General features: G+C 35.4%; 2 protein-coding genes across 2 annotated transcripts; one reads left to right on the top strand and one right to left on the bottom strand.

Annotated features, from left to right (window-relative positions):
- Window positions 1-10,343: 10,343 nt before the first annotated feature.
- Window positions 10,344-13,168, bottom strand: LOC149031412 (uncharacterized). Its single transcript, XM_089175958.1, has 2 exons — window positions 13,054-13,168; window positions 10,344-12,960 (listed from the first exon to the last, which is right to left on the bottom strand). Exons 1-2 carry the CDS (start codon window positions 13,108-13,110, stop codon window positions 10,609-10,611), a joined length of 2,409 nt encoding a protein of 802 aa, XP_089032084.1. The 5' UTR covers window positions 13,111-13,168; the 3' UTR covers window positions 10,344-10,608.
- Window positions 13,169-13,754: 586 nt separating this feature from the next.
- Window positions 13,755-15,718, top strand: LOC149031411 (uncharacterized). The gene is made up of 2 exons (XM_089176058.1): window positions 13,755-13,906; window positions 14,013-15,718. The coding sequence occupies exons 1-2, from the start codon at window positions 13,796-13,798 to the stop codon at window positions 15,489-15,491; spliced, it is 1,590 nt and encodes a 529-aa protein (XP_089032184.1). The 5' UTR covers window positions 13,755-13,795; the 3' UTR covers window positions 15,492-15,718.
- The last annotated feature ends 6,257 nt before the right edge of the window (window positions 15,719-21,975 follow it).

The raw sequence follows: 21,975 nt of genomic DNA, 5'->3' as shown, positions 1-21,975 counted from the left end.
ATCGTTAATTCTATTATTTAATTAGGATAAAAATAATAATAATAATAATAATAATTAGTTAAGTAATATTAGACGATTATGAGAATCCTCTTTACGAAGAGGCGACAAGAAAGAAGGAAAAAAGAAAAAAAAAAGAAAAATAAAATAATGATGAGTGATATAATCTGACAGTAGTAAAACCGCTTTCTTTTCGTTCCATTGACTCTCTGAAGACTTGTAATTACTAGGTACCTTCAATCTCGTTGATTAATCGGCTTCCCAAGTTCCGTCGGCGCTTCCAATTTTGACGGGCACGAGCGAGAGAGAGAGAAAACGAGATTGTATGAGCAAAAGCGAGAAGGGGATACTTGTTCTCACGATTTACTGAGCGTATAATAAAGGGCCGCTGTAACGTTGAACGTTGAAGACGACGACGACGACGACGAGGACGACGAGGACGAGGACGATAGTTCGAATTTTAGTTTCATCGAAGTTAAGTGTCCATTAGAAACTTTAGTTCAATGTAGAAAACGAGTAAAGGTAGAAGAAGAAAGTATCATCGGTGTAGTCATCCATTGCAATATAAGTAATTTCGTCGAATAAAAAAAAAAGGGACACTTAAATAAGGTAACCAATATTCCTCTATTTTTTTTTTGCTTCATTTCATTCTCTCTAACCTTGTCTTATGAGATCTAAAAATATTTCACTGAATCTTTTAACAAACGATACATCATGCCCATCATGACCAAGTATTTGAATTTTTCAGCAATTTCAACGATTTATTCATTCATACATAATATGATGTTCATAAATCTATGAAAATCATGATTTATATTTTACTGGGATGATTGGAAAAATTATTTCTTTCATAATATATACAAAAAATAAACTTTTTAAATCCTTTTGGTCCCTAATTTTGATTATTAATCAGCTCTTAATTGTCTCCACAATTGTTTGAATACTGTTACATGTGACTAATGAAAACTATTTAGGGTAAGTGTGGAGTATTTTGAAGTTTCAAATGTTGAATAATAAATTAAAATAATGTAATTGTTTCTTGTTCGAAATAAAATTTGGATGACTACTCAATATCTAAAATAATTAAAAACTACTTAATTTTACCCAATCTGTACTTTATATTTGCTTTATTGTTTATTTATTTTTTCATCGGCAGTGTTAGATACGCAGTAATTGAAAATACACTCATAAGATATTATATATAATATGATTTTTATTTTATTGAATTTTGTGAATCTTTTTTTTGTTATAATAATGGTAAATATTGATTATTAAAAAAGAAATTAGATTAGATTAGATTTTCAACTGCAATAATATTCAGACTTATATGTACTTCTATGCAATATAGTTGAGAAGTTTGTTTTTATTGCAATTATTTTTATTAAGATTCTTTTACTTCAAATTTCTTGATCCAAATATGATATGTGTTTAGAATTTTTCTCTTCTGATAAAGTATGACAAGTTCGCAGATAAAGGATAGTTTTATGAAAGTAGAAAAGTGCTCGAAGCGCAACGAAAATGTGAAGATTTAGCCTACAGCTTTGAAGATATGTTCTTGAAAATAAAAGTAGTATCAAACAATGGAATTCGAAATATGTGGATAAAACGTGCATTAAAATAAAATAATATTATTAACAATTTAAAAAATAAAACGAGTTTTAATCAATGATTTAATTATTTTCAAACTTTTATTGTGAAAGCCTGTTAAAAATAATTAATAGAATCATACAAAATATATTTTTCTTTAATCATAGAATCTAATCATTAAATTGATTCCTTAAATTATAATAAAATATATAAATCATTGTAGATTTTTAATAATTAAATCCCGCAAATGAATGGAAGAATAAAAAAATTTACGATAATAATTCTTTTAAATCATCGTTAAAAAATTTCTTATCTAAAAATATAAAAACATAATTGAAAATCTCGTATTTCACGTGGATCAACGAAAGATCATACCATCTCAAATCTCACACCTACATATTTTCCGATTTCTTAAACTTACAAAGGAAACTGTAGTCAAAAAAGATTAATCGTACGTTTCAATCGGATTTTTCGTATTCCACAACCCCCGAAAAAAACCCCTTCGAAATTCAACACCGCAAATCCTTCGGCATCAGAAATATGCTGCTACGGAATATACAGAGTATCGTCTTTTCTATCTTGCAGTTTCCTTGAAAAGATTGTATATGTATGCATGCGTACACACACACACACACAAACACACACACACACATGCGTATTATACATGTTCCTCGTATTTTCATAGAAATTCGAGAAAATAATAACTAGCACGACCCCCGTTCTCGTTACATATTTTAACATATTCTTCTTAACACAAGAACGAAAAATCTTATTTCTCTCTCACGAGCATCCTAATGAAGTAATATAAAAAAAAAAGAAAAAAAAACTAACGAAATAGAAAAAGATAAAAAGATTTAGTGACCGATTGGTAAATCCATTGATTTTTCCCCTAAAAACTAGTCTGAAATGAACGAAGAGTCGTGACGATGAGTACGAAAAAGAAAGAAAGGAAGGAAGAAAGAAAGGAAGAAAGAAAGGAAGGAAAAAAAATTGCAGAGCCGAATGATGCAAGAACAGGGTGAGGAGGTAGAAGAGGGTGGGTGGTGGTAGTGGGTGGGGGCTGTCGGTAGCCGTGACAGAGTTACGTTGTCGCGTGTAACGAAGTAGATTAGTCAGTGTGACAGAGGGCTGTAATTCCCTAGGCAAATGACATCGATCGTATAACGAACACACATACATTCACACACACACATACATGCATATATATGTATTTATATACATAGAAAGACAGAATCCCGTTATCGTTCGCGTTTGTACGCCGGAAAGCGCATTTCGCGAATCGAAGCTCGTTTCGTGGATACAACGGAGACACACACACAAACACACACACACTCATAGCTATCGTTTTTTAACAAACAACTTTTTATTATTCATTTTCCTTTTTTTTTTGGCCATCTCCAGAAACGTATTATCCTTTTTACGCAACATTCGAATATATATATATATATATTTTAAAGTTAGACCAAGTTTTATCGGTGGATATATACATTTGCAATTCGATATGTATGATTTAAATATTGTATCTGGAATATTTAAATTAAGAAAAAAATATGACGATTTTTTTATCTTTTTTTTTTTTTGTAGAAAAAGTTGATCCTATAATATAATACAGGATGTTCCAAAAGTCGTCATGACGAGAAAAATTAAAAATATTAATATTAATATTGGCTTATTAATAAAAATTACAATATTTGATTTTACATTTGGGGTTAATATTTAGTTAGATTGTTTTAAAAAAACCAAATACTTGTTAACATTTTTTCAATTATAGACAACAAATTGTTTTTAATAATATAATTTTTAAAGCATATTATTCTTTTTTTTGTATTTATAAATAATAAACAAACATTATACTCGACTATGTGAATAATTCTTATTAAAATTAATAAAAAAGAAAAAACATGAAGAAATAAAAGAAATTAAACTAAATTTTATAATATAATTAACATAAAATAATGTAGGTATAATTAAAAATACATTAAAAGTTAAATATAATTAAGAATAAATTTATTGATAATTTAAATGTAGCTGATATATATATATAATTAGTGGTAGAAAGGAGATGTAGTTTTACAGATATTTGATATCATAACGTGCCTTAGATAAAAAAAACCAAACGCGATTTATGGTGATATTTGCAAAAAAAAAGAAAGGGTGATTGCCGATATCCGTATAAACTTTTTTTTCGGCGAAATGCATCGTTCGATCGAACTCGACGCTTCTCCGCTTTTGGCTTATGTACTTTGATCGTGAGCGTGTTTTTGATTTTTCAACGAGAGCCGCGGCTGCTTTCGACGCTCGAAAATATATATTCTTGATTGAGATTCGATCGGATCCGTTAACATTTTCGAGAATTCAAACTATGAGTGCCAGCCAATTCGACTTGATTTCAACATATTTTTTTTATCCCTTTTTTACGTTCCTTTTTCTTTTTTTTATTTCTTGATATCTTTTTTTCCATGTACTTACTACGTTAACGATACAAAAATATAAATTTATATTTCGTTTTAATTTATATTACGTAAACTGTTGATTTAATCATTGAACGTAATGTTATGTAATTTTTTTTTATTCAGAATTTATTAAAAATTTTTTAATTTTATTTCAATTTTTTTTATGTATATTCATAGAGAGAAAAAGGTGTAATATTTAATTTTATAGAATTATAATATATATTTTTATTATAGTTATACTTATACGCAGTACTACGAATATTTATAAAATATTATTATAATTACGATATTTTTATTTAATATTTCCAAGACAAAAAATTTTATTATATTATTATCGAAAATCAATCTTAAATTACAGTATGTAAAACCCCCAAATATATTTTTAATTTTTTAAAATAAAAAATGTAAAAGTATGATTCAGCTTATATTATTATATATAATAATTATTAAAATTTATAAAAAGCTTTAAGAATAAATCTGTCGATGGAAATAAATATAATTACCTTGAATTGGATTCAAATTTATTATCAAATTACGTTAGACGAATTAAAAATAAAAATAAAATGAAAAATAACTAGAGTTGTTTGAGGAAAAGAAATAAAAAGTGAAAGTAGATAAAAGACAAGAGGTACCTGCTCGTTGTAAACTGGCATCCATCTGATCCCTTTCCTTACCCTTTTCGGACTACGAGTGGTCAGAAATGATTACTCGTGATTTAAGTGGTTCTCTAGGCGTTCAGGACCTCGAGACCATCCAACCAGCTGCATTTAGCAGCCTTGGATGCTCTAGCACCGTTTTATCTACAAATTACAGGACTTGTATGGATTTAAACATTGAAGAGAACCAGGAGAATGACTCTTTCATTTTCTTTTTCTGTCTTCTAAGAGGTACCTTCCTTTTTAAATTCCTACTCTCTTTGTTTTTGTCCGTTTCTTCTACTTTCTTTTCTGCACTCTATTACTTAACGCAAAGTTTTCTTGCATGAAAATATAATAATACTTCTGTATTCCAAAGTATTGATACATTACCATATGTAAATTTACTATATCTTTCTTGGTATCTAATAGGTATGATAAATGTTAATAATATTCCAAATACATTAGTATCTTTTATATCACAAAGCGAATAGTAAAAAAAAAAAATGATTGATCGATATGATTGGAAAAATAAGAAACCTATTTAACATAGAAAATAATTCAGATAAATCGGTTATATTTTACATTGAGATATTTTAATGTTTCATGTATGATAAAAATCTGAATGGATACTTAGAATAAAATTTAGTTTAAGTATTGAATATTGAAACAAACAAAAAATGAGGAAAATATCGTTGGAAATGTTATCTAAAAAAATTCATAGAACGGATAATAATGATTCGTATTTAAAAGTTTATCAGAATTGGTATAAAGTCAAAAAAAAAAAAATGTAAAACAGAAATAATTTAATCTTAACGGAAAGATATTATCGTGTGTACTGGTCTAGAGTTTAAACTCAACTGATCTGTTTTTCTTTCTTTCGTCGTTTCTTTCTAACAGTATTCGAGCAAGTGACGGTCATATTATGTTTACATATTTCTCAAGTTCCGTATACGTCATATATTTATATTTACATTTCGCATACACGTGCGTATACTATACTTATGCGTCATTGCATTCACTTGTATCACCTTTATCATTATTAGAAATAAATTATATAAGATAATATGAGCCGTTTATTTTGAAAGTGTGTGTGTGTGTGTGTGGCCTAAGTTTCATAATACCCATATAAAACATATTATTACTTAAATAATGTTTATTATATTAATTGGGATGATAAATTTGACACCTTTAGAAACCGAAAAACATTATTCTACTTTGTCATCTGTTATCTATTATATATTTTTAAATTTAATTCAATACAAACATTTTAATATCTTGATTCGAACATACATGGACTTAGGCCACTTTCAAAATAAACAAACAACTCATATATCAGATATTAAAAAAAGAATTGAAAAGATATTAGTAAGAAATGTTATTGAAACAATTGATAAATCGAATAGTTAGGATTATTAGTGTTAGGCTGGATCCTTTGTTTCTAGACAGAGAGTTCAGAGCAGATAGCTTCGAAAACGGTGGCCACTCGAGACAAGTAGTATCCTCGACATGGTAACGGCCTGGTAACTGCCTCGTAAGCCGTCTAACAGAGCACCGACTATCCCTAATGTCCGATCCCTGCGCGGTGGTTACGATCGTCCTGCTGGAATGGCCTCTTCATCAAGGATCACACGCCTAAATCCTTCGATGTGGACCGAACTCTCCTCCTATCTCTCTCTTTCTCTCTCTCTGTCCTTCTCAACCAGATCGAGCTCGTGAAAACGTAGCGATCAAACGAGAGGACAACCCACATCAGCAACAGTATCGAATAGTTCTACCACGATCGTAGGAAATTCGATGAGACTCAAAGAGGAATCGAGAGAAGGTTCGATAACGAACGATTCTAGCAAAGTGACGATCCCTAGGTGATGATGATGATGATGATGATGATGATGATGATGATGATGATTATGATGATGACGATGAAGGAAACTAGTACGTCATCTGAAGTCGATGACTGTATTGGTTGTTCCGATGGTACTTCACACTTGGATAGGGCAATCGAATTATTGGATTTTCGGCTTTGATCGAGCTGTATCATTGTTCTGATAGTTAACAAGAATTATCCTATTTCTATTTCCCTCTCTTTCTCTATTTATCTCTTTATTTATCTATTTAATGATCTATTTTTTTATCTACGTATATATCTATATAGTTAGATAGCTTGCTGGGTAGCTACCGGTCTACGTATAACTGATAGTCTGAGGCCGCAATGATGGTACACCGCACACTGATGATGAGCACCGATGCTTCTTGCCGGGATTTCCAGGCAACGGCTTCGCCAATAATGCCGTTCTCCTGTTTCTCTTCCGCTTCAGTGAAGGGTGTATTGCGTTCGAGGCTATCCCATTACGGGACCACCGGCTTCAGTGTTCGATGTTATCCCGACGAGAAGGATAACCCCTAACTCCAAATAGATAGCTCCACGATTACGATTTCCCGATTAATTTGCATTTCTAACTCGAACAATCGACCACACTGAAAGATATATATCTTCACTCTCTATCTTTCTCTCTCATGCTCTTAGTTTAATACTCTCAACTTATGTTCTAAATCTATTATCACTAACGCTGTTTATTTACGAGATATCGTTGAATATCTTCCAACAATTGTCACTAACTACTATTCAGAATAAAAGATACTAACGAGCAAGCAATCAAATTGATCGTTCGGAATCTAGCTTGTCGATGGTAACAATTCGTGTTTGGTTGTTTGCGAACAAGGAAACTGTGATCGTCGCGATGTTGCGAAGCTTCCTATGAGGATACAGTGCAAGGGTACTTACAAGGGATCTAGACACGATCGTTAGGATATACACAGAGATATACTTGTCCAGAAAAGAAGACTCTCAAAGGACCTTCTTCCTAGAGAGGTATATTCTCACGACGGGTGGGATTTACGTTTGTGTGTTATATCTTCAAGAGAGAAACATATAGATGGGAAAGAGAAAAAAAAGGAAAAAAGAATAAAGAAATCCACGTTTCGAGAAAGGCGTCAAATTTATAACCATTAAATTGATATTTCCTGAATCGGTGTCAGAAGCATCCAATATCGTTCGAATAGGTTTATTGTATGTATGAGTTTGTGCGTACGCGTATGCGTGCACGAGTTTGTTGAACGAGATAGGGGTTCGAAATAGTCCTGACCAGGACTTCCCTTATAAGAAGAGGAAGGACAGAAGAGGAGAACGATCGTCCATTGAAAAGCGAACAAACTGGTCGGTCTTTTGTTGAACACAATGCCACGGGGGCTTGCGAACGTCCAATATTTTCCGTCGACAGACTGCACGCGTTCATCTCGTTATAAAGTTTGTTTGATAGGCAAATATCGGACTCTGTTGATGTGCATGTCCAGAGATTCTCCACGAAAACAGGAGAGTAACTGATGCAACTGGGTTATAACATCGATATAAAACAGAATCGATACTACTTAAATCAAATTGTGTTAGTAAACTGGCCAATTGAATTTTGTTTTCTTTTTTTATGTTCTTAGTAATCTTTCTCTCCCTCTCTCTCTCTTTCTAATAAATTGCTATTGCAGTTCTATGTATCTTAGTGATAAAATTACTACACGAAGTGTAAATTAAGTAATAAATAAATAGGGTTAAAATTGTTATTTTCCAAGGACTATAATATTCTTAAATAAATTATGACCATACAAATATTCTAATATTACAATAAAATTTGTTACTTGTTAAATCTAATAACTAAGACCAAATCAATTACGTACCCTTACTTCCTGAAAACTTCAAAAATCAATATTCAAGCTGAACTCTTATAATAATTAATAACTAAATAAAAAGATATTTTAATAATACTTTCGATCAATCAATTTGTAGACGAATTCATTCATCGTAAAATAGAAAAGGGATGAGAAAAAAGAATAGCCAAACTAGTCGTGTAAGCGTATTGTCTAAAGTGTCTTGAAGATATTATCAAGGCCTTTGGCAATCTCAGGAGTTTGCATCTGTGCCCAATATTACACGGTAGAAGCTTTGGAAGGGCACCCCCTTGTGTCTGTTTTCCTATGATGACGACGAAGACGACTTACATGCTCACCTACACCCTTTGGTAGCACGTACGAAGTGAGAGAGTGCCTATGACAAATGTTGCCATCTAAACAAAGGACCTCGCGGAACAGTATGCGCGTACCGCAGACACGCAATTTCCGCGTGGGATGTAAATCGCTCGAAATGAATTTCTGCCAATCACGCACGTGCCTATTTCTATCCTTCTCATTCGCTATCTCAAACTCTCTCACTCTCCGTTTCTCACTTTCTCGTTCTTGAACGATTGCTAGGGATCCCTTTGGTGTTTGTGCATTCAACTAAATGAGAGAAATCACGAATGAAAGTAACAGTTCGTTAAAAGACTGAACATATGATGCTTGGAACTTGTTCTTTGAAATAATCAATAAAATACAGTTTGATTTAACATCTAAAATAAATAATTTTATTATTAATTAATAAACATGATGATGTTTCTAATATAAATGATAAGCACACACACACACAATAAAAAAATTATTTAAAGAAAATGAAGAATTTTGATAAAAAAAAATTAAAGTTCAATTATTCTTCGAAACTCTCAACCATCTTTGAATAGTATTCTGCGTAACTGAAATAATGTATGAATAAAGCGATGTACTTGTATGTGCTTTTAATCGTGTGTGCTTGCGCGATGTATTAAATGGTTTTTGAATGAAAAGATCGTACGAGTACTTTCTTCCCTTCTATTAACTTTATGCTTCACAGCAATCGATAATGCGGTTAAAGGATGTAAAGTATTCCGCGTATCTAAAAAATTATTGCATGAAAAAAATAATCGATTGTATGACAATAAAAAAAATTATGAGAAGTCATGTAAAAATGTCTGATTTTTAAGTATACAGTTATTTAATTTTTCGAGGGATTTGAGTTGCGTTTTGTATAGTTGTTGAAAAGATTTCCAGGGTTATTTGATTCAAATTGACAAGAGAATACGAAAAACGAGATTGAATCGATGGAATCTTGCATGTCTAGACGTAGAATAATGAAAGTCTGAAAATCATTGGTGGCTGGTAGTCGAGGTTGTCACGGGATAAAGCCAGAATGGTTTCTTTCGTCGCTTAACGAACGCCTGGATAAATAGGTTCTTCGTGAAAAAGCATGAGCGCTCTCGCACGAATTGGCTGAATTCCAAGCGCGAACCTAGCGTAAGGTACGAAGAGGATGAACATCGAGGACGAGGACTACGGAGAAGGAGAAAAAGGTTCGCTTTCTTCCCTGTAACGTATAAGGGGCTTCTTTTCTCCACTTTTCCTTGGTTGGTGGTGCATCGTCGAAGCGAATAAATGGTTTGCTTCTGTCGGCATGGAAGATCTAAGGAATAGTTGAGAGTTCGAAGCGCGATGAGCGTCTTTTGCTTTCCTTAAAATACCGCGAAACTTTACGAAAGAAGAAGATTTCGACTGTGAGAAAGCCGTACAAAATGAATGAAGAAAGCTAACGCTCTTGCTCTTGCGAAATATTTCACAAGGGAATGATTTTGGGATGGGATCAAGCAAAATCAATCGTACACGTACACGTACACGTACACACGCTAGCACGTCGAATATATGAACTTCATACACGTGTTCGTACTTGAAAATTTTCGGATTCTTACTGGATAGTCAAAGTTTTCTACAAGAAATCTTTTAATACCGACAGAAATTATAATCCTTTATTGCTACTTCTTTCGTGAGCGCTATGTTCAATAACAAGACACGTATTATACATATATTCTTATGAGTTTTCTATTGTACTAGAAGACCACGAATAATATTAAGCATAGTTTTATGGATAATATTAGAAACGTTGTATCTTGCTAACAAACTATATTTTAAATAAATACATTTTCATTGCGATTGTTTTGCGAAAACATTAGGTCGAGTTAAATAATCTCAAATAATTGCATAAATTAATAACAGATGCAATGTTGACCAGGTTGAGTAGAATAGTAGAAAGGGGCAGCAGTGCTAGGGGCAGCAGAGCTAGGGGCAGCAGTTGCTGGTGCTGCAGAGCTGGGTGCACTACCTCCAGAACCTTGACCGGCGCCAATTCCTACTCCTGATCCTGAACTTCCATCAGATCCAGAGCCTTGTCCGGCACCAATTCCTACTCCTGATCCTGAGCCTCCATTAGATCCTGAGCCTTGACCTGCACCGATTCCTAATCCTGATCCCGAACTTCCATCAGATCCTGAGCCTTGTCCGGCACCAATTCCTACTCCAGAGCCTGATCCTCCTGAAGATGCTGGTGCAGCAGAGCTAGGGGCAGCGGTTGCTGGTGCGGCAGAGCTAGGAGCAGCAGTTTCTGGTGCGGCAGAGCTAGGGGCAGCAGTTTCTGGTGCGGCAGAGCTAGGGGCAGCAGTTTCTGGTGCAGCAGTTTCTGGTGCAGCAGTTTCGGGTGCAGCAGTTTCTGGTGCAGCAGTTTCGGGTGCAGCAGTTTCTGGTGCGGCAGAGCTAGGGGCAGCAGTTTCTGGTGCAGCAGAGCTAGGGGCAGCAGTTGCTGGTGCAGCAGAGCTGGGTGCACTACCTCCAGAACCTTGACCAGCGCCAATTCCTACTCCTGATCCTGAACTTCCATCAGATCCAGAGCCTTGTCCGGCACCAATTCCTACTCCTGATCCTGAGCCTCCATTAGATCCTGAGCCTTGACCTGCACCGATTCCTAATCCTGATCCCGAACTTCCATCAGATCCTGAGCCTTGTCCGGCACCAATTCCTACTCCTGATCCTGAGCCTCCATTAGATCCTGAGCCTTGACCTGCACCGATTCCTAATCCTGATCCCGAACTTCCATCAGATCCTGAGCCTTGTCCGGCACCAATTCCTACTCCAGAGCCTGATCCTCCTGAAGATGCTGGTGCAGCAGAGCTAGGGGCAGCGGTTGCTGGTGCGGCAGAGCTAGGAGCAGCAGTTTCTGGTGCGGCAGAGCTAGGGGCAGCAGTTTCTGGTGCAGCAGTTTCTGGTGCAGCAGTTTCGGGTGCAGCAGTTTCTGGTGCTGCAGAGCTAGGGGCAGCAGTTGCTGGTGCGGCAGAGCTAGGGGCAGCTGTGGCAGGTCTTGCGGTAGTTGGGGCAGCAGTAGCTGATGGGGCTGAACTAGGGGCAGCAGAGCCGGGTTTGCTTCCTCCTACATTTACTCCTACTCCTACTCCTAGTCCTACTCCTACTCCTAATCCAGAGTTTGATCCACCAGATGGTTTTGCGGTAGTTGGGGCAGCAGTAGCTGATGGGGCTGAACTAGGGGCAGCAGAGCCGGGTTTGCTTCCTCCTACATTTACTCCTACTCCTACTCCTAGTCCTACTCCTACTCCTAATCCAGAGTTTGATCCACCAGATGGTTTTGCGGTAGTTGGGGCAGCAGTAGCTGATGGTGCTGAACTAGGGGCGGCAGAGCCGGGTTTGCTACCTCCTGCATTTACTCCTACGCCTACTCCTACTCCTACTCCTACTCCTAATCCGGAGTTCGATCCACCAGATGGTGCTGGTTTTGCAGTTGTCTGGGCACTTGATCCACTACCTAATCCACTGATTCCAGAACCAATTGCTCCTACACCTTTACCTATTGCTCCTAGTCCTGAACTTATTCCGTTGCCTATTCCTTTACCTACTGCTCCAATACCTTGACCTATGGCTCCTAATCCTGAATCTAATCCTTTACCTATTCCGCTACCTACTGCTCCTATTCCTTTTCCAACTGCTCCTAATCCGGCTCCTATTCCTGCTCCTAATCCGGCACCTACTCCAGCGCCTAATCCGGCTCCTTGTCCTGGCTTAGATTCTGAATTTGTTACTATTCCCGAGCCTACTCCTGATCCTACTCCTGCGCCTACTCCAGAGCCTACTCCGGGAGCTCCTACTGCATTGTTTCCAGCTCCTACACCTGCGGCTACTCCTACACCTACTCCTGCGCCTACTCCTGCTCCTACTCCGGCCTTTACTCCAACTCCTAAACCAACATTTGCTCCTACTCCGACACCTGCTCCTGCTCCGGCACCTGCTCCTGCACCTACTCCTGGTTGTTGAGCTGGTTGTTGAGCTGGTTGTTGAGCTGGTTGTTGAGCTGGTTGTTGAGCTGGTTGTTGAGCTGGTTGTTGAGCTGGTTGTTGAGCTGGTTGTTGTGCTGGTTGAGCTGGATGACTTTGCTTATGTCCAAGAAGACCTCCTAATCCTAGACCTAGTCCTGCGCCAAGTCCTAGACCTAATCCACCATGTCCACTTTGTCTACCATTACCAGAGCCTGATCCTAGACCAAATCCTTGGCCTAACTATTATGTAATAAATAAAACGGTTATAATGACTTGTTAGAGAGGATCAATAAAGCATTCAATAATAGTTTTCTTTTAATAATTTATACTTACCGAGAAGGCTGTTGTTGAAGCAACAGTGAATACTAAAAAGAGCGCTAAGACCTTCATGGTTTCTAGTGTTCTTTTCCACTTGCGACTATTCAGACTGAATACGAGATATTTATACAACTTCTTTGAATACAATTCAATATATTATCCTCTATTGACAACAAATGGTAATGACATCGAACCATATGTTATACAAATAATTACAATATCCGCATTAAGTGTAAACATCGACTTATTTGTCTTACAAGAAATAATAGTTTTTTCCGCATTCCTATCTGTAATATTTAATAAAATTTTGTTTCTTTCATTATTTTTTTGAATGCATATGTCTTAATTTTAATATAATTATTATGTGCGTGAAGTGATTTTTACTAAATAAAATATTTTATTAAAAAATATTTTAATTTGTAGAAATTTGTATACTTCCATTTTATATATAACCTCTCATAATAGAAAAAATACAGTATCTGTTTAACTAATACGTCATTACGATTGCATCAAGGAACATTTTTCATAACACGATATCGTTGTCAGTCTTAGACATGACATGAATAATAGTTTCTTGCAAATATGATTTCGTAATAATTACAAAACAATTCTTTTCGAAGAGTCAATTGTCCAGTAATCGATTACGTGTAAAAATTTATCTTCTTGTTGCTCGAAAGAATATGACTTCATTAGTGAAAAAAGTATATAAACTTCGATCGATGTAGCATTGCAGGATCAGAATACTAGACTAGCAATCATGCAGATTACTGTAATAGTATTACTTGCTACTGCGGCTTGTGCCTCGGCACAATTTGGTGGTGGGTTCGGTATTGGGAAAAGCTTCAACGTCTCTTTATTTCCCTTCGGAGTAAGTTTATATTATAAGATAATATAAACTATATATAAAAACAAGTTACTCTTTTAACAAAGAAATTTTTCTAACTTGCAAGTAATATCATATTACATTATTTCAGTTTGACGTAAGTAAAAATGTTGGCTTTGGCTTTGGTGCTGGTCCTGATGATGGTCGAGTTAGACGGCAGGCTCCACAAGAAGGTCGGAATCGAGCTGGATTTCAAGCAGGAATAGGAGCAGGAGGAGGATTCCACTTTAATTTAGGAGCTCGACCAAACTCACAAATAGGAAGATTTGGATTCGGCAGACCTAGACCAGATGAAGCTAGACCAGATAAACCAAGACAAGACAGACCTGAACAAGATAGACCTGCACAAGACAGACCTGCACAAGACAGACCTGAACAAGATAGACCTGCACAAGACAGACCTGCACAAGATAGACCTGCACAAGATAGACCTGCACAAGATAGACCTGGACAAGAAAGACCTGGACAAAATAGACCTGGACAAGGCAGACAGGGACAAATTGGATTTGGACTAGGCAGACCAGGACAATTTGGATTTGGACTAGGCAGACCAAGACAATTTGGATTTGATGTAGGCAGACCTCAACAAGTTGGACTTGGATTAATTGGAAGTTTTGGATTTGGAGCAGGCAGATTTAGACCATTCAGACCTAGACCATCCAAACCAGAGGAAAATAGTCGACCTTCTCAGAGACCTAACGATCGTCCTGACGATTCTAAAGATCATCCTCACGGTCCTCATGATCGTCCTCATGATCGTCCTCATGGTCCTCATGATCGTCCTCATCACAGACCTCACCATGGTCCTCACCACGGACATCATAGACCAAGAACTACTAAAGCACCTGAAACTACTGAACCACATACTACTGCAGCCACAACGACGTCTGGTACTACTACTACCCACTCAACTACAGCTTCCTCTAGTAAATCTACTAAATCACGCACTAAAACAACTAAAGCATCTTCTACTAAGTCTTCCACTGCATCTACTACTACCACCGAAAATGATGACGATGATTCTGCATCTGAATTAAACAATGCATCTTCTACTGGATCTACAGCTGGATCAACCAGTGCATCTACTACTGGATCAACTGCTGCATCAACTACTGCATCCACCAGTGGATCTACTGCTGCATCCACCACTGCATCTACTACTAAGTCTAACACCGAAAATGACGAGGATGATTCTGACACTGCAGCTGAATCAAACACTGCATCTTCTACTGGTTCTACTGCTGGATCTACTGCTGCATCCACCACTGCATCAACTACTGGATCTACAGCTGGATCAACCAGTGCATCTACTACTGGATCTACAGCTGGATCAACCAGTGCATCAACTACTGGATCTACAGCTGGATCAACCAGTGCATCAACTACTGGATCTACAGCTGGATCAACCAGTGCATCTACTACTGGATCTACAGCTGGATCAACCAGTGCATCAACTACTGGATCCACAGCTGGATCAACCAGCGCATCTACCAGTGGATCAACAGCTGGATCTACCTCTGCATCTACTACCGGATCTTCTTCTTCATCCACCACTGCATCTAACCCATAAAGTATCCCACCATCTTGCCAGTAAGACAGTATTATAACTACCCCTAATAACTATCCTTCCTAATGCACAAGAAGAATCCAGTAAATATAATCAGTATTATAATGAACAATTGGAATGTACAGTAAACACTTACTTTGTATATATTTCAGAAACTTGCAGTATTAAAAGCATTATTATTAAATGCTTCATAATGTTTATGTGTGAATAAAAATAGAACATATAATTAAGACTTATTTTACAATTCAATTATTTCCATTCATGATTTTTCTTCGTAATTTCAGTAATTTGTGTCGTTTCATAATTTAATTTACTCACATATCTCTCCAATCACAAATCCTCTTGAATATCCACCATTATCTGTCTTCAACTCATAAAACTGTCATCTCTTTCTCTATCTCTTTTTCTTTTTCATATGTGTATAAAACATGAAATTACCCTACCACCCAGGTGATAGATAGAAAGAGAAAGAAAGTGTGAAAAAAAGAAGACTCTTTCTCTCTCTTCCACTTCTTATTTTCTAGTTTCTCGATACCTACGCTCTTTGAAAAAAGTCGTGCCTCGAGGAGCTATGTTTCCATGTATTGGGAAGGGTTCCTCTAGGATGAAGGGACTGCGGAGAAGGGAAAAAGGGTCGCTCAAGCGCGATATTTCCACCTTAGTGCCTCGACCGTGCACGCTAAAATACATTTTCCTAGGAAGTGTCGTCAGAGAGGAGGGCCTCCAGCTGCTGGTCCTGATATTCCACATGCGTAATGCTCACGCGGATATTTCCATACATAAATTTTATCCTACAGGAAAGTAGGTGCACGTCTACGACAACGAAACGACAATGACAACGATGACGACGTGTTCCGAAACGTGTGCGAAAAACTACCACGTAGTAAGCTATCTTTTACTTTTTTTTCTTTTCATTTTTTTTTAAATCGTATAATCTTTTATTAGGGGCTTTTTGTACGTCCTGTGAACGAACAATATAAAATCTTTATAAATTCAAGTGTTCTTGTAAAAATTTACAAAAAAATAATTTTTTTAATTGTCAGAATTTGTTCTACTTTATTGGAACGTTTAACAATTCACTGGAATTTTCGGTTCTTCCGAATTATTACAAGTTTGACAATATCGCGAAGACGTGTCAATAGAAAGTACAATTCCATTTATTTATAAATTTTCGATGACTGTTTGAACAAGATTAGTCACTTCGTCCCATTTACTAAATTTTATCTGTGACCAGCTCATCGCAATCTATTTTGTTTTTATCTTTTAGAATAATTGAATTCAAAAACTTAAAAAATAAAAGATATATAATCGATGATTTTTTTTGTGATAAGTAAAAATAAATCGTTTTTTCGATATTAATCTGTCATTTTGATATCAATGAAACCAGGAGCTATACCAACAACTCATACTCAAGTCATACCGGAAACTGCTGATTTAGTTGCATTGTACGCAATCACATACCAGGTGGTACTTCATATGCCATACTGCTAGACAAATTCATTATAACGTCTCTTTGCTTATTTACATCAGATTTGTTTTCTTCCATCAAACCAAGTGCCAATCGTTTTACGTTAAATATGCCCCATACATTGACGTCAAGCAGTATTTCAAAAAATTTAATAAAATGTGGTTTCTTTTCTTTAAAATTATATATCATTTCAAAACTGGAAAACACTAGCATTATTAACGAGTACGTTTATTTCACCAAATCTACTTTTGACTTATTTTAAACTCTCAACTACGTCCTTTTCTATCCTAACTTATAGAATTTATTCGAATTTCGTTTAACCGAGATTCTAATTTTAAAAATGATTTTTTATTTATTTTCTTATGAAATTTCAATAAGCTTACGTCAGTATAAGGGAAGAGACATCTGTCACCCATACATTCTGCAAAATTTTTCTTCAGATTGGACCGTGTCACAATTCTACCAACCTGACAAAGAAATTTTTCGACCAGCGTTTTACCAATACCATTAGAAGCATCGGTGACGTAAGCAACGATTTGCTAAAATAAGTTTATTAGTATCATAATTATATATTTTATCCTTCATTTACTTATGTGCTTTCATTTTTACCCTCATTTTAACCATTCTTCAAGTATATTAAAAGTTATTCTATTCTTCCTCGTAAGATATAAGAAAATATTAATAAACTTACATTCTCCTTCAATGATGTTTAAAGAATTCTAAATAGAATAATCTTTACGAATAAATCAAATGAATTATTTTATTGTTCAGGACATCATTCGTGATTTGATATTTGAAATAAAAAATAATTTTATAATGCCATTTTATCAATATTTCGATGTATTGTATCTTGAACGAGATCAGTTTTTAGTTTTTCTTTTCCAAATGATTAATTTTGACTTATTTCGAGGATTACTATATTCGACTTACTTATTAAGATTACGATATTCGAACGTCAATGTCATAATAAAAATTCATGAGAAATGACAGTCTGGTTTTGACAGTTCTTTTGCGATCGATTAGAATGAACATTGAATATCGCGTTCTACTATCTATTTTTCAGTTTACTAGAAATAATCTTTGTTTTAATCATTATTTGCGATTCTTGTGGATCGATAAAAGTATAGTAAGCGAGTATACTATACTGAAAGAAGGAGTACATTCGGAACACTATCATAGCACTATCTATTTGACTTGGAAACGTTTGTCCGACGGTATAACCTAATTTCCCGCGATTAAATGCAACGCTTGCGATAATGCTTGTAAATTGAGCGAATTATGTTACTGGCCTCGACATTCGGTGCAGCCTCGACCGATTTACATGAACATTACACCAAGGTCTTACCGCCTTGTTCTGAACATTTACATTTGAACGTGTCGCATGACCTCAGTTCAGGCACCTCTGAGTTCAACTATTTTGATTGGTACGATAAAGATAAGAATTTTTATTATTCCAAGAATATATGTAACATCGATGTTATTCAAAAGAGTTTTGTGAAAATTTTTGAAGTATACTGTAACACGAAATATCAAATGAATAACCTAATAAGTACAAATTACTAACTTTTTATTTCCAAAACAGTTAAATTTAGTTTAAATGGAAATTAATATAATAGATTTAATTAATATATTTATTTAATAAGATATTCTAAATTTTTTAATGTTTATTACTATATATTTTTTTTATTACTTTTAGATGATATAAATATAAAGAATATTTTTAAATAAGATCTAATATAAATATGGCAAGAAAGAGAATATATATATATATATCGATCGTTAGAAAAGTAGCGAATAGCGATAGAAATGGAAAGGGCTTTAAAGTATCTTATGGGTCTCCAAACGGGTAGGTTATTCATCGTAGCTTTTCTACCACCACTTCCCCAAGGGCGTCTCCATCTGCTTCCGCGTTCAATTTCCTGCGCGTCATTACCGACGCTGATAAGCTCTCGACCATATGAAATCTCAGGCTTCTCTTGGCTTGAGGAAGAAACCCCAACGGTTGGCTAGACGTTGTCGAGCAACCTTCTGCACTCGACAGGCCACGGGTTTTCCTTTTCCGTTTTCACCAATACCATCCTCCAGTTGACTCGCCCGATTCCGCATGACGCGATTCCTCTCTGTTGCGTTTTCTCTCAGAGAAAACTGGCAACATTGGTGTTCCCCCCTTTCCCTTTATACATACATACACGTATGTATACATGAATCTAAGGTAAGTCCTTGATAAGGTTAATTCTAGTGTAAGTGCGAATAGTAGTCTATGTGTGCTTGGATGGATGCTGGTGCCCACTAGGGTGGTTTGGCACGCAAAGGTGGAAAGGAGGGTTAGAAGAGGGCTGCGGAGGTCGGACACCACGTAAATTGCATACCCGATTGCGGTCTACTGAAGAGTGCCGCCCTCCAACGGCTAACCCCTCTTCCCCCTCTTCCTCTTCCTCCTACTCCTCCTCGGATGGCCACCAACCCCAAACTGGATCTAACAAGCCAGCGACCACAGGCTAGCTCTAGCTTGCAACACAAGGCTGCCGCTACCTCCCCTGGGAACTGCCGACGGGTACAGTTCCCCAAACCATGACTTCTCCTCCTCTCTTACTACGACTGTATATCTCCAGGCTATCCGAACACCTTCGAAGCTCATCCTCCTCGATCTGGACATCCTAACAAGCCCGCTTACTTTCTATTTTCTCTGTCGAGCACCTAGACGTTTCAAGAGAAAAAGGTTACCTTTAAATTGGACGACACTACCTTTGACTTCTTCCTTCCTTCCTTCCTTCCTTCCTTTTTTCCTATAAGATAAAATCGAAGAATTTTCTGAATGTACATAGCAATAGGAATCCCACAAGTACCCAATACTCGAATAAAATCTAAAATAAGAACTAAAATCAATTAGATTGACATTCTAATTTTGGTTCCTAGTAAATAGGGAATTAAAGAAAACGTTATTACTGTAGTATGGGACTTCAACCGGATTCGGATAGCACCTTTGGGTGATGATGGAGTTAAATAGACTCGAGTAATAGTCATCAGACGAAACTGGCTAATTGCCGGAAGCGAGGCTTCGTTAGTGGCTCTCTTATTTTCTCTCGTCTTTCAGTCAACCGCCAAAACCATTCTTAATAGATCCGAGGATTACTCGCTTTATCTTTTTCACTTTTCTTCTACCTCACCACTTTCCCCTTCTTCTTATTCACCATCTCTTTCATTCTTTTTCTTTTCATCTTTCCTTTATTCTTGAAGTCTCGTTACCACGAGGAAAAATGAGAAAGCATAGAACAGGGAGTTCCGTTTTCTCTTTCAGAGACTCGACAAACCGAGAATAAAGATCGTGTTATAGTAAATGAGCTTATGCGGGTACAGGTAAGAGACACCTAGAAATCCACAAATTTCTTATCGGTTAGATGGCTTATTATTTTCAAACAATGATTTTGTTTCTTTATATATTATATATCTTTTAATTTCGATTTAAATGGAATATATTTTATTAGTGTTAACATAATTTCAATTTTTATATATGAAAAATTATATTGCCTAAATGTTGCATAATTGTTTGGATGATTATTAATATTGACATTTTTTAAGTGACTTTATTCATCTTCTAAGCTTTCATTTTCACCGAAAAATTTTTTTTTTTTGAAACTAATAAAAAAAGAAATAATTGATGAGGTTGCATACATCGTTATATATAATTTTTTTTTTTAGCAGCCATATAAAAATCAATAACTCAATACCATTTGTAACTGTCCTCATTTTAAAAAGTTTATTGTAACCACACATAATTTCGTCTAATTTTAAGTTCATTATTACAAAAATATCTGTTAAATATAGAAGTTCAAGCATGAACAAAGGGTTTTGACATTTTAATTGAAAAAAATCCTAAAACTGGAGTTAATCGGCTTTGGCCTGTGAACGGGTCAATTGTCTCTTGGCCAAAAACATGGTTTATATTTCGATTAGCTTTTATAGCTATACATACCAATTTAAATTCGTACGATAAAATTCAACAAATTTGCTTCTTTTTAAAAAAAAAATTAATTTAATATAATAAATTGTAACTTAGTAAAGACAGTGAAAACAATAATATAAAAATAATTTTAAAATCATTAAATACCCATTCTTACCAACAATTTATCACATCCATAATTAAATAAAAATATTGATATCTAATTAAAAATAATAATAAACGAATGTAAAATGACAAATAAAAAATAATAAAAATCAGATGAATAAATCAAACAACGCAACAACAAAAATAGAAAAATTGTTGATACATGGGCGTAGCCTAATCTGTGAACAACATTGAAATATTTTATATATAATATTATACTTTTTCCTTATTTTGGTTCGTAGAAAGAGATCTCTTCAAGTCTGGATAAACCAAGGAAAGTTTTTCATACACCAATAAGTTAATGTATTCTAACTGTCCTCGGTATTCCTACGAAGAAAACGGATACGGGAGAAGTTTTCTCCTACAGTAACTTCGAGAAATCATATTAAATGTAAAGCGCGAAGATTTTCACTAGGTACCTACCCCATTTTCTTCAAACACACATACACACCCACACAAACACACATATCCAAATATATATATCATATATAAATATACATATACACATCTACATATAACTTTTTGTAAAGTAAAGCAGTTCGAGGTATATGGAGTACTTTGAGCGCATCTAAACTGCTGCAAAGTTTTAGAAAGAGGAATAGAATTGATGAGAAAGAAATTCCCTTTAGAGAAAGAAAAAAAAAACAAAAAATCTTTACCGATTTTTTACCCTATCTCTCTGTTCTTTTTTTTTCTTTCAACGATCATCGAAGAATTCAAAACTCCAGTGAAATATCGTGTATAGGAATACCTACGAAAGTATCGTCGATCAACGTTTGCTATTGTTTCACATTTGCACGTTTCAATCTTATAACGCATATTATCAAGAAAAAAATACAACCAACACCAACACAAACTGTAAAGAAGAAGAAGAAGAAGAAGAAGGAGCAAACTCGACGAACCAATCCACCCAC

This window comes from Polistes dominula, unplaced genomic scaffold, assembly GCF_049000335.1.
Source record: "Polistes dominula isolate Pdom_NZ unplaced genomic scaffold, Pdom_raw_medaka contig_21, whole genome shotgun sequence".
Lineage (NCBI taxonomy): Eukaryota > Metazoa > Arthropoda > Insecta > Hymenoptera > Vespidae > Polistes > Polistes dominula.
This window is presented reverse-complemented; position numbering and strand designations above follow the sequence as displayed.